Here is a 13,754-nt window from a genome sequence, read left to right as displayed (position 1 = left end):
ACAGACTGTGCAGCAGTATCATGATCTTGTGTCCGGCTCCGTGAGACGACTGGCTTTTAAGAGCTCCCACAAGTCGTCGCTGTCTGGAGATTTTCAAATGGACTCTGGATCTGACCAAGGAACTGGGCCTCCTGGTCAATTTTGAGGAGTCTCAGCTCGTTCCATCCCTGACCATTGTCTCCTTGGGTATGGATCTTCATAGTCGAGCTTTTCGGACTTGTCCGTCGGCCCCAAGGATCTTCCAAGCCCTAGAATGCATCCAGAGCATGCTGAGAAGGAACCGATGCTTAGTCAGGCAGTGGATGAGTCTAACAGGGACACTTTCATCGCTGGCCCTGTTCATCGAGTTAGGGAGACTCCACCTCCGCCCCCTTCAGTATCATCTAGCTGCTCACTGGATAAAGGACATGACGCTAGAGACGGTCTCAGTTCCTGTTTCCGAAGAGATGAGGTCTACTCTAACGTGGTGGAAGAACAGCATTCTTCTCAAGGAAGGTCTACCATTGGCTGTTCAGACCCCCGACCACCGTCTCTTCTCGGACGCATCGGACACGGGCTGGGGTGCGACACTGGACGGACAGGAATGCTCGGGAACATGGAATCAGGAGCAAAGGACACTTCACATCTATTGCAAGGAGTTGTTGGCAGTTCATCTGGCCTTGATAAACTTCAAGTCCCTCCAGCTAAACAAGGTGGTGGAGGTGAACTCCGACAACACCACAGCCTTGGCTTACATCTCCAAGCAGGGAGGGACTCATTCGAGGAAGTTGTTCGAGATCGCAAGGGACCTCCTCATTTGGTCAAAAGATCGAAAGCTCACGCTGGTAACGAGGCTCATTCAGGGCGATATGAATGTCATGGCAGATCGCCTCAGCCGGAAGGGTCAGGTCTTCCCCACAGAGTGGACCCTTCACAAGAATGTTTGCAGCAGACTTTGGGCCCTGTGGGGTCAGCCAACCATAGATCTATTCGCTACCTCGATGACCAAGAGGCTCCTCTTGTATTGTTCTCCGATTCCAGACCCAGCAGCAGTTCGCGTGGATGCCTTTCTGCTGGATTGGTCCCATCTCGACCTGTATGCATTCCCGCCGTTCAAGATTGTCAACAGGGTACTTCAGAAGTTCGCCTCTCACAAAGGGACACGGCTGACGTTGGTTGCTCCCCTCTGGCCCGCGAGAGAATGTTTCACCGAGGTACTACAATGGCTGGTCGACGTTCCCAGGACTCTTCCTCTAAGAGTGGACCTTCTGCGTCAACCTCCACGCTCTTCGTCTGACTGCCTTCAGACTATCGAAAGACTCTCAAGAGCTAGAGGCTTTTCGAAGGAGGCAGCCAGAGCGATTGCCAGAGCAAGGACGACATCCACTCTCAGAGTCTATCAGTCTAAATGGGAAGTCTTCCGAAGCTGGTGCAAGGCCAATGCAGTTTCCTCAACCAGTACCACTGTAACCCAGATTGCTGACTTCCTGTTACATCTAAGGAACGTAAGATCCCTATCAGCTCCTACGATCAAGGGTTACAGAAGTATGTTGGCAGCGGTTTTCCGCCACAGAGGCTTGGATCTTTCCTCCAACAAAGATCTACAGGACCTCCTTAGGTCTTTTGAGACCTCAAAGGAACGTCGGTTGTCCACTCCAGGCTGGAATCTAGACGTGGTCCTAAGGTTCCTAATGTCATCAGGATTTGAACCGCTCCAATCAGCCTCTTTTAAGGACCTCACATTAAAAACTCTTTTCCTCGTGTACTTAGCAACAGGTAAAAGAGTAAGTGAGATCCACGCCTTCAGCAGGAACATAGGTTTCACATCTGAAACGGCTACATGTTCCTTGCAGCTCGGTTTTTTGGCTAAAAACGAGCTTCCTTCCCGTCCTTGGCCTAAGTCGTTCGAGATCCCAAGCCTGTCCAACATGGTGGGGAACGAACTGGAGAGAGTACTTTGCCCAGTTAGAGCTCTTAAGTACTATCTAAGAAGGTCAAAACCATTACGAGGACAATCAGAAGCCTTATGGTGTGCTATCAAGAAGCCTTCTCTACCAATGTCTAAGAACTCAGTTTCTTACTACATCAGGCTTCTGATTAGAGAAGCAAATTCTCATCTGAAGGAAGAAGACCTTGCTTTGCTGAAGGTAAGGACACATGAAGTGAGAGCTGTGGCTACTTCAGTGGCCTTCAAACAGAACCGTTCTCTGCAGAGTGTTATGGATGCAACCTATTGGAGAAGCAAGTCAGTGTTCGCATCATTCTATCTCAAAGATGTCCAGTCTCTTTACGAGTACTGCTACACCCTGGGACCATTCGTAGCAACGAATGCAGTAGTAGGCGAGGGCTCAGCCACTACATTCCCATAATCCCATAACTTTTTAACCTTTCTCTTGAATACTTTTTATGGGTTGTACGGTCGGCTAAGAAGCCTTCCACATCCTTGTTGATTTGGCGGGTGGTCAATTCTTTCTTGAGAAGCGCCGAGGTTAAAGGTTGTGATGAGGTCCTTTAGTATGGGTTGCAGCCCTGTATACTTTAGCACCTTGGGTTGATTCAGCCTCCAAGAGGAACGCTGCGCTCAGTAAGGAAGACGAACTTAAAAAAGAGGCAGAGTAACGGTTCAATTCGACTTCCTTACCAGGTACTTATTATTTCATTGTTATTTGAGATAACTGTTATATGAAATTTGGGATACTTGGCTATCCTTTAATCTTGTACACTGGTTTTCACCCACCCCCCTGGGTGTGAATCAGCTACATGATTATCGGGTAAGTTTAATATTGAAAAATGTTATTTTCATTAGTAAAATAAATTTTTGAATATACTTACCCGATAATCATGATTTAATTGACCCTCCCTTCCTCCCCATAGAGAACCAGTGGGACAGAGGAATAATTGAGGAGGTGTCAACAAGAAGTACTTGAGTACCTGGCCACAGGTGGCGCTGGTAAATACACCCCCTTCTAGTATTGTGATAGCTGGCGTATCCCTCCATAGAATTCTGTCGGGCAACGGAGTTGACAGCTACATGATTATCGGGTAAGTATATTCAAAAATTTATTTTACTAATGAAAATAACATTTTCTCAAAGGTAATAGCGTAGTGCTGTACAGAGTAGGTGATTTTGTCGACATGAGCAGAGGCCCGCTCATAAGCAACACTTCTCACATGGGTAAAGTTTCAATAGCATCTGTTCATCCCATCAAAGTGGATAGTGGAGAGCTTTTACGTTTTCAAGGTGTAGCTCTTCCTAAGGGGTTTATGGTGAGTTAAAGCAATTTTGTTTTTGGTTTAGCTGTTTATGCTTTAGTGTACCTTAGAATGTCTTGTGCAATGATTTTTTAAGAAAATATGCACCTAGGGAATCCTATGTAAGATTGCATAGTAGGCTAAACCTTTAACCTAAAGATTACAACGTAATGCAGAGTTGGATTTGTGGGGAAATAAGTTGAGTATTTATAGCCATAGAATATATTCCTCTAATTTGGTATATTATTGCTAAGCTCTATGGTGATGGGATACGAGAGAGAATGACCGGTTTACTAATGATAGGGAATATGATTTTGGAAAATCTTATGACCTCAAAACTTTATTGGCTGAATTGTTTATTGAAAATACTTTAGTTATTGAAAAGTTGGTTGATACATCATGTTTCAGATAAATTTTTTCCATGTTACAGATGAACCATTTCTCCTTTGGAATTTTGCAGAAACGTGCTGAACAGTTGGTAAGGAGGATTACGATCTGTTTTTATAACTTTTCAGGTTTTCAATTTCATGTATATATATACTTTGATATGTGGACCAATGATGGCATTGTTATCAACAGTTGCTCAAATATTTACATCTAGGTGTGAAAAAGTGATAACTTTGAATATTTTTCTTAATCTTATGAATATGATTACTGTTACTATTTTTTCTGAATTATTTTCTTACTTTATGTTAGATTATGAAATTACTTCAGAATTATCATTGTTGGGTACCATATTTTTATTACATGTATTATTATTACTGGTGGATGGTTCCATACTATCTACTAGGAAAATATCCTGAATTATGATAAACAGTTAGATTGTGAGTGTAAATAATCATCGTTATTTCTCACAGCTTCTTCCATGCTGAATTACATGTATTAATCATTAATATATTAATCACAGAATTTTAACATCAAAGTCAGTTACTTCACTAACATTAATATGTACGTGTGTGTGTGTGTGTTAGTTATGTGGCCAGTATTTACTTGAATTGAAAGGTATAAGAGAACCTCTTTTGAATTTTTCCCAAAACTCATGTTTTAACATGTAGTAGAATGGTCATCTAAATTAATTATGAGGATTAAAGTCACTTTTGAATTATACTTAGACAGTAATAGATGGTAATATATTCTTCTTCCTTTCAGAACACAGGTAGAGTTCCAAGCATACCCATCATAGGAGACATTGGAGCGAAATCACAGCAATTATCTGCTGCTAAATAGATCTTGGATTGCCGTGTAAAAAAAGTGGCCATGTTCATTTTTTATATACATTCATGTAAATATTATGTGGAAAGAGATCAAATAAATTAGAAAGAAGTCTGATGAGCATTTTATTTTTATCTGTTTTTGATAATTTTACCAGTGAAATAGATGGGATTCTGTTGAGCAATTTTATTGTAGATAAATCTTATAATGTCATTTATAAACATTTTATGATATACTAATACTCTGAGCTGCAGAACAGGGGCATTGAAAAGGAATATTGATGAAAATTTGTTAAAGTGCTAATTTTCCTGCTTGTTGGGAAAATTGTGCTACAAATGGATTGGTGGAGAAATGCAGTGTTCGGAAGCTTAAAAAAGGGCCAAAGAATTCTGAGATACTAAGGGTTTGGACATGATATGAGAAGGTTTGAGGAATAATCAGTAAGAGAAGCATTTGAAGTGGAGGAACGAAGACATGAACAAAGGTCAAGGAAGCCTTGGGAAAAGGGGTTAGATGAAATTATAGATTTGATATGAGTTTATGAAGACAGTATAGGACAGAAAAGAGAACTTGTTTCCCATCAAAATTTGTAAAGGGAAGATCTTTCGTGAAAAAACTTTTGATGATCACATATTTCTTGAATGCAATAGGTATCAAACTTTCTTTTTCCAACTTTTTTTTAACTTATTTCAACAAACTTGTTTTATGTATTCTGAATTGCATTGCACCCGAGTTTCAACCCTAAATACTGAATGTTCATCCAATCATACCCAAGAATTGGACACATCCTTAATCCGTATCGCCCGAAATGTCAGACCTAAATTTGAAAATCTCCGAGAGCAAGTCACTGAATCTCCCTGCTAGGATTGTAAAGGATCTGAATGGCATGGTCACAGTTTTTTAAAGCTCAAAATTGGAAGATGGATAAGGAAGTTCTGGTGTTCAATTCTCCATTGCTTCATCACTGCTTATACATCACTGCAAAATGACTAATGGAAAATTTATTACCAATACATTTCCCAAAAATGTGCTTCTATTTGTCCCCACTTGTCAGGAAAAATGTCATGCAACTGAATCTATTTAAAAAAAAAAGTTATCCCGCAGGTTGGCTGTCCGTTGAACCACAAAATAGTATTTCCTCCAGACAGCATCAACCAGTAAACTTTACATCCTCCTTCAAGATTGGCAAAGTCCACTGCCCTGACAAAGTACTGTCAACCCATGATATCACCAGGAAAAAGACAATAACCATTGAATTTGGGGTAGAGAAGTGGGTAGCTTCTGAACTGATTCAGCCCAAGGGAAAGTCATCCATCAACACAAGCCAACAGGTTGACCTTCGCTGGGACATGGATTCTCCTTTGCTTGGTGATTGGGGAAGAAAGAGCTTTCTGGATAGGCTAGACCTAGGTCTGAGAGTCCACCAGACCCAGGATTACTCTAACCTGCTTAGACATGGGAGTAGGAAAGATTGTCTTGAATCCCAGTGAGAGGCAAAGTGCTTATCGATGCTGAAATTGTCTCAGCGGCCCCTCTCCTAGAGTTTCTAAGCACTTCTAGGCATGGATGCTTCAGCTGCATTGACTTGATTAGTTGGAGTATCTTGATGTGCCTTATCTAGTCTATGACACAGGGCTTAATGGGCTTGTAGAAGGTGAGTTTTTTTACAAATGTTCCATTTGTAATACAAGAAGTAACCTTATTGCTCCAGGGAAATATACATTTGGTAATGTTTCCATAACTCCCATATTATCTAAAGTTTTTGAACGTCTTCTGGCAAAACGTCTTAATAGGTTTGCTGAAGGTAATCATCTACTCCCTAGTTTGCAATTTGGTTTTCGTAAAGGCCTTGGAGCATGTGATACCCTTCTTACAATCTCCAATGCTGTACAGAAGTCCCTTGATTGTGGTCAGGAAGTGCGCATGATTGGCCTTGATTTTAGTGCTGCCTTTGACCGTGTAAATCATGAGGCCCTTGTTTTCAAACTGAAACAGTTGGGAGTGGGTGGGTCGTTTCTTAGCGTTATTATTGATTTTTTAAGTAATAGATCTCAAAGAGTTGTTGTTGACGGGCACCATAGTGAGTATAGGAATGTGATATCCGGTGTTCCACAGGGTAGTATTCTTGGCCCATTACTTTTCATACTGTATACACATGACATGTGGTTTGGCCTAGAAAACAAGCTTGTTGCATATGCAGATGATGCTACTCTCTTTGCATCAATTCCATCCCCTGAATGTAGATCTGGGGTTGGTGAACCCCTTAATAGAGATTTAGCTAAAATTAGTGCATGGTGCAAATTATTGGGTATGAATTTGAATCCTAACAAAACTCAAAGTATGATTGTAAGTAGGTCAAGGACGGTGGCTCCTCAACATCCAGATCTCAGTATTGATAATGTTTCTTTAAATTTGTATGACTCTTTCAAAATTTTAGGTGTGATTCTTGACAGCAAATTTACTTTTGAGAAACATTTAAGGTCTGTGTCTTCTTCAATTGCACAAAAAATTGGCCTATTGAGAAAGTCTTTTAAGATTTTTGGTGAGCAATCTATTCTGAATAAGTGTTTTAATTCTTTCATTCTACCTTGTTTTGAGTATTGTTCTCCTGTCTGGTCTTCAGCTGCTGATTCTCATCTTAATTTGTTGGACAGAAACTTACGGTCTATTAAATTTCTTATTCCTGATCTAGATATTAATCTCTGGCACCGTCATTCAATTATTTCATTATGCATGTTGCATAAGATTTTTCATAACTTTGACCATCCTTTACATTCAGATCTCCCTGGACAATTCTATCCTGTTCGTAATACTAGGCAAGCAGTTAATTCTAATAGCCAGGCCTTCTCCATCCTGAGGCTCAATACTATACAGTACTCCAGAAGTTTTATTCCAGCTGTTACCAAGTTGTGGAATGATCTTCCTAATCGGGTAGTTGAATCAGTAGAACTTCAAAAGTTCAAAGTTGGAGCAAATGCTTTTTTGTTGACCAGGCGGACATGAGTCTTTTTATAGTTTATGTATGACATATTTGTTTTTTACGTTGTTAATAGTTTATATATGACATATCTGTTTTGACGTTGTTGCCTTTTTTAGAATGATTTATTGTTAATTTGTTCTCTTCATTTATTTACTTCCTTTCCTCACTGGGCTATTTTTCCCTATTGGGGCCCTTGGGCTTATAGCATCTTGCTTTTCCAACTAGGGTTGTAGCTTGGATAGTAATAATAACGCTAAAAGGGTTTTAGTAGTAAACGGCCGTGTGCAGTGGATAAAGTATATTTCCTAAACTAACAAAGGAGCTGTAGTAGAAAAATACAAATGAAATTCTTATAAGTTAGCAATACTTGAATTAAATTAAAAATTATGGTAAGTAATTTATCCAGAAATTCACAGTGTGTATATATCAGAGGTGTAGTCTTCATGTGTCGCGGTAGACAGAAAATGGAAAGAGCACTTTAAGTAAGAAAACAAAAATATGGTAATATTATGGGGAACTGAATTACACTATGCAAACACAAGAAACAAAACAAAATCTAGAAAAAATGAAGAAAATTCTACAAAATTCTTTATATTTATATTATATATATATATATATATATATATATATATATATATATATATATATATATATATATATATTTATATATAATGTATGTATGTGTATACATACATATATATATATATATATATATATATATATATATATATATATATATATATATATATATATATGTATATATATATATATATATATATATATATATATATATATATATACATATATATATATATATATATATATATATATATATATATATATATACATATATATATATATATATATATATATATATATATATATATATATACATCAAAATGGATAATAAGCTTATAAATAGGTTTACATACACACACACACACACACACACACATACATATATATATATATATATATATATATATATATATATATATATATATATATATATATATATATATATATATATATATATATATATATATATATATATATATATATCAAATCACATAAACACCACAGATAATTAGTACAGATACCTCAAAAAGAAACAAGTAAAACACATACCAGAGTATAACATGGTCTTGTCATAGGGATGGTATATGCATTCCACTGTGGATAGGGGAGAATCAATTGGTTCTCTGAACTATGAAATGTATAATATACCTTACTAACAATGGATAATCTCCCACAAAAATGTATGAGGCATTCAGTTGTTGAATTATAAAGGACTGGCTGGAAAGTGAAGTTAGGGATTCGACAGGAAGAAAAAGAATTTCCTGTAGTAGCCCTTTGGCAATGTATTAAGTACGGTATAGTGGTAGGCTATTTGCCCAATTGATGACATTGACTAGGAGGAACCTAATACTAAATGTATTCAAGAGTTTTGTAAAGAGGAAAGAGGAAAGGTATCTTAGACATCTATACAGATGGGTCCAGAAAGAAATGAAGAGCAAGGAAAGGTCTTTTTCAGCAGCCTATGTTATTCCCAGCCTTGATTTTAGTGTAGTTTTACATTGAACACAGAAATGTCTATTCTGTGAGCTGGATGGTGGGTACTAATAACATGTTCATGGAGACTGTAAAATTCATAGATTCATTGTCAGTCTTTTCTATGATGAATAATAAGGCTACGAAAAGGAACCAAAGACCTTTATTGTCTTTGGGAGGAACTGGCAAATGCAACCACTAAACAAGTACTAAACAATTACTTTAGTATCACCAATCACTTGTCGATTACGGAAAAGAAAATAATGCTGAAAAATAATAGAAACGTGTCAATGGCAACTATAGTAAGTGTCTCGGTAAGTTCAAGCATATCATAGAAAATTGGGAGGCAGCTCACTGTAGATATAGATGTAAGAGTAAATTCGTATTTATATAAATTCAAGATGACAAATATGCCTATATGTACCTCGAGAAATGTAGTGAAGGGCATTTTACACATACTTATAACTTGTAGAAAAAACATTCTAAAAAGAAACCGACTAAAGGTAAAATTAACAGGACTCAAATTGAAATATCCTAACCCACACTTTAGATAATATTCTAGGAAACAAGAAGATAAGGTTGTACAGGAGAGGGCGGAAAAGTATTTTGTAACTTTTGTAACTTAAACTAATTTACTAAACACACAATCATCTATGAAAGTAACTATCCGACGAAGGAATAACAATAAAATTTAGTCTCTAAACCCACTTAATGCTCTTTTGTAAAGAGACTACATTTAATACAGCGAATTTGGCAACGTAATACAGAAACCACAGGAGATTGTTTTGAATATAAATTCATTCAAAATCTTTAAGAAATTGTGAAATATTTTATCAATATAAACAACATCAATAGAATGGGGCATTGGATATTGTTTGAATAACATGTATTAAGCCTCGTGTGGTGGAATGAAAATATCATTAATTTCATTGGGTGAAAGGGTTAACATTTATTAACAGACTAAAATTTTAATTTTATCATCGGTATTTTTTAGTTATAAGGTTTTATTTTGCATCATATTTACCGGCTGTACATTGGCTCCAAAGATCGAGCCAGATCTTCTACAAATATAGAAGAAGAAGAAGAAGAAGATGAGTCTTATCTAAATGTAAATAAACAAACCGCTCCTACAGCTACAGACAGTCCTACCTACCGCTACTGCTACCCTAGTGTAATTGTGTAAGTGTTCGACGAAGCATTAGATTTTGTGAAATTTACTGTGAATATACATAATTAAAAATTAAAAGGTATCTAAGGTAATTTTTTAAACACAATTAGGATCTATTACAAAAGAGTAACGTCCGGGCTTTATCCTACAGCTACAGTCCTACCGCTACCGCTACCCTAGTCTAATTCTGTTGGTGTTCGACGAAGCATTAGATTTTGTGAAATTTATTGTGAATATACATAATTAAAAATTAAAAGGTATATAAGGTAATTTTTTAAACACAATTAGGATCTATTACAAAAGATTAACGTCCAGTGTGACGGTCTGAACGATCTCCCGGTCTCAGAATTCTCCTTGATAATCTGCGCATGCGCGAACATTACCGTTTGCCAGTGCATACGAGGCTGATGTTTTATTTTCCTGTAATGTTAGCGTGCGCAGCTCAACATTACCGGTTGCCAGTACATACGAGCTTGATGTTTTATTTTCATGCGAGCGAAGCGAGCTAATGGAGGAAAAGAGCCATTATACAATGTCAAGGAAAATTCTGAGACCGGGGGATCGTTCAGACCGTCACACCGGGCTTTATCCAAGAATGTCAGTTCGGTTATATTATAGTTACGGACGGAAAAAGCTTTTCTATTAAAAGACAGGTGTTTCGTATAGAAGAACGGCAGTCTTCGGGGTGAATGTAGTTCGTTGGGACAGGGTAAGATAAGAGTACGACAGTCTAAGGATATGGCTCCTAGGTTAGGTTAGGTGGAGAACCTTAGGTTAGGTAGGAAACATTCGGGGTATTTGTTAACAAGAGCACGCTCTCCATTTACTCCAAAATTATGCATTCCTTCAACTTTCCTCTTCTTGTACAGTAATTAGTAGGTTCTTTAAATGCAAGGAATGCAAAAAATAGCATGATATGTTGTGCAAGGGGGGGAGGGGTTGGTTGAGGAGGTACTAAACGACCTGGAACCGACATCGTCAACAGAGTCAATCAAAGAGAAGTTGGTGACGTCAGCGCACATTTGGTATGTATTCCAAATTACTCAAATGTGTCACTATTTGTGAATTGTATATTGTATTTGGTAAATACTTGACATTAAATCTTTTTTTTAAAAGAAACTTTTTATGAGAATGTCTATTTTTGCAGTGACTGTTTTCATTGGTGGGAAATTGGCAGGCATCCTTAGGCAGTGGTCAGTAGATGGCGTTAGTGTAGCAAAATGTCGTCTGGGAAAACTAGTCATTCTCAAAATAGTTTGTTTAAAAAAAATCTTTAATAAGATTTATTATCAAATATTTACCAAATATGAATTATACATTTCACAAATAGTGACACTTGAGTAATTACTCTATTTTAAATTTAGTAAATATTTTGAATACTGTATATACCAAATGTGTGCTGACGTCACAAACTTCTCTTTGGTTGACTATGTTGACGATGTCGGTTCCAGCCTCCCCCTTGCGCAACATATCTTGCTATATTTTTCTTTCCCGCATTTACAGAACATCCTTTTTAAATAAGTAACTTCCCTGGTAGTTACATATATATAGCTTAAATCCCGCGTTCCGACGCGGCATGACAGAAATTCAAAATTCGTCGCGATCACCGCTATGACAGTAGGTGGTCATACATGAGTGCCATCACTCGTAGGTTATTAGAACCATTCCCAACATCTTCAGAAATTCTCTGTCGTTGATCGAGTCAACACCTTGGGAATTCTTTTTGTGGATATATTACTTTATTCTACAATTTGGTGAAGTACCTTTTGTCTGATTATTGTTAATAGCTTTCGCTGCCTTTCTACTATCAAAGATATTATATAGGATTGTTTTCTTTGGGGTCCAACTTGGACAGTTTAAGTGAACTTGATTTCAAACAAAGATGTCCAGACCCAGTAATGGGTCTTCTGTTGTTAAACCTTGGTTGTTGGGCTAGACCAGCTTTCGAGCTGCTCTTTCTTCCCGCACTGTTATTAACAGTATTTGTTTTCGTTCCTTTCTTGTATTGAGGGATCATAGATTTTTTTTTTTCCCCTACTTTATTAACAAACAACTCTTAAAGTTATAATGGAAGGAAGACATTTTCTACATTAAATATTGTGGTGTTACTATTTTGTAACATAACTCTTAGCAGAGCGGAATGTGATTACCTTGTAGGAATTCAGTCCGAATTCGTGATGAAGTCACAGTCCTGTGACGTAATCCGCTTAGTATGACTTGTATTTTATGAATTATTTTCTTTCTTGCAAGAAATTTTTAAAATATTAGCTTTCTAAGCATAAGTATGTTTATAATGTAGGGAAATATATTATTTTCAAGTATGTATTTGTCCTATTAGTATATTTCCCTTAGTCAATTTTCGTTTAGATTTTTCCAAGCGTATATTCATTTTACGCTCGAATATTACTAAGGGAAATGTCAGATATTAAACGATCATTTTTGTTTCACAATACTTGTATTGTTATTTAATATTTCGCTTTTGAGAATACTAATATTATTCATATATCCTATTGTATTTTCTTTCTGGCCCTTGACTAAAGAGAATATCCTCTCGCAACGGGCAGATCTATCATGATCTAATGTGAGATAGTTTAAAGAGCTAGTGTTCAATGGCACATATAATGACGCAATGCAGTCAAGCTACGATAAGTAATACTCTTGTCAATTGTTTTTTGTTTTCACAATTACTGGTACAGTATCGTTATTTTATATTTCGATTTTGAAAATACTAATATTAATCACATATTCTATTGTATTTTCTTTCTAGATCTTGACGAAAGAGTATAATCTCTCGTAACGGGTAGGTCTATTAAGATCTGATGTGAAATAATTAAAAAGTGCTAGTATTCAGTGTCAGTGCAGTGGAGGGTGCGTTCGTTCATGTCCGTCATAATCCCAGCCGGGGACCTCTTCCATGCTCCCCAACTCCTGGGAGAAGGAAAGTCGAAAGGCAAAAGGATATGACAGACCTTGATTAGCAAACGAACGTCCCCTCGAACGATCATGTTGACAATGTACAGATCACTCCATCTTAATAGTAAAAACGAGGTTAAAATGTATGCGTCTTCATCGGACGCAAAAATCGCGACGTGGTTGGAGCCAACCACTACGTTCTAAACCACGCAAGACACGTATGTCTCCTAATAAACCCTCCTTCAGTGACTTTTGTTCACCGGAGGTGTTCCTTTCGGACTAAGACTACATGTCAGCACCAAAACAATTGCGTAAGACGCATAGTCCTTCAGGTGAAGAAGCTGCTCAGTTTATGTTAGTACATGCTCCTTTTCTGCCCCCAGTTTGGGAAATATTCACAGGGTCTTTCCCCCTGTTAACCACCTGGACAGACTCTAATGCTGTTGACGGACGCAGACGCCGGTCTGGTCTCTCGATTCAGATCGCGCACAAGGCGCGCTAGAAGTATCGACAGTTGACGATACCTCTCAGCGATCACTACATAGTTCAGTCAGAGCACACAACACTCATTATGTATGGGATTTGTCAGAATTAAAGATGTCTATTTTGTCTCTGTTGACGCTTATGATTCTCGGGCAGAAAAAATACACCTAAAAGAATCTAAGCACAGCGATAGACCAAGAAAACGGTCTTTCGATA

The 13,754-nt window shown here is 37.5% G+C and overlaps 2 protein-coding genes across 4 annotated transcripts in view; both read left to right on the top strand.

Annotated features, from left to right (window-relative positions):
* LOC137639215 (large ribosomal subunit protein mL39-like) overlaps window positions 1-4,560 on the top strand; it is a 75,147-nt gene extending 70,587 nt beyond the window's left edge. Inside the window, exons 8-10 of the mRNA XM_068371511.1 lie at window positions 3,074-3,246; window positions 3,662-3,709; window positions 4,381-4,560. Of these exons, the coding sequence (XP_068227612.1) occupies window positions 3,074-3,246; window positions 3,662-3,709; window positions 4,381-4,458 (299 nt within the window). The 3' untranslated portion in view covers window positions 4,459-4,560. The remainder of the gene's footprint in view (window positions 1-3,073; window positions 3,247-3,661; window positions 3,710-4,380) is intronic.
* A 5,493-nt stretch (window positions 4,561-10,053) lies between these two features.
* LOC137656568 (uncharacterized) overlaps window positions 10,054-13,754 on the top strand; it is a 73,710-nt gene continuing 70,009 nt past the window's right edge. The window contains exon 1 of one of the 3 annotated variants that reach the window (XM_068390743.1): window positions 10,054-10,153. The gene's annotated coding sequence lies outside the window, so the exon portion shown is untranslated. Of the gene's footprint in view, window positions 10,154-10,380; window positions 10,400-13,754 lie in introns of those variants that run through there. The other 2 variants (XM_068390752.1, XM_068390746.1) reach the window with 2 other exon arrangements.

This window comes from Palaemon carinicauda, chromosome 1 (assembly GCF_036898095.1).
Source record: "Palaemon carinicauda isolate YSFRI2023 chromosome 1, ASM3689809v2, whole genome shotgun sequence".
Lineage (NCBI taxonomy): Eukaryota > Metazoa > Arthropoda > Malacostraca > Decapoda > Palaemonidae > Palaemon > Palaemon carinicauda.
Note: the sequence above shows the minus strand (reverse complement) of the source record. Positions and strands in the feature narration are given on the sequence as shown.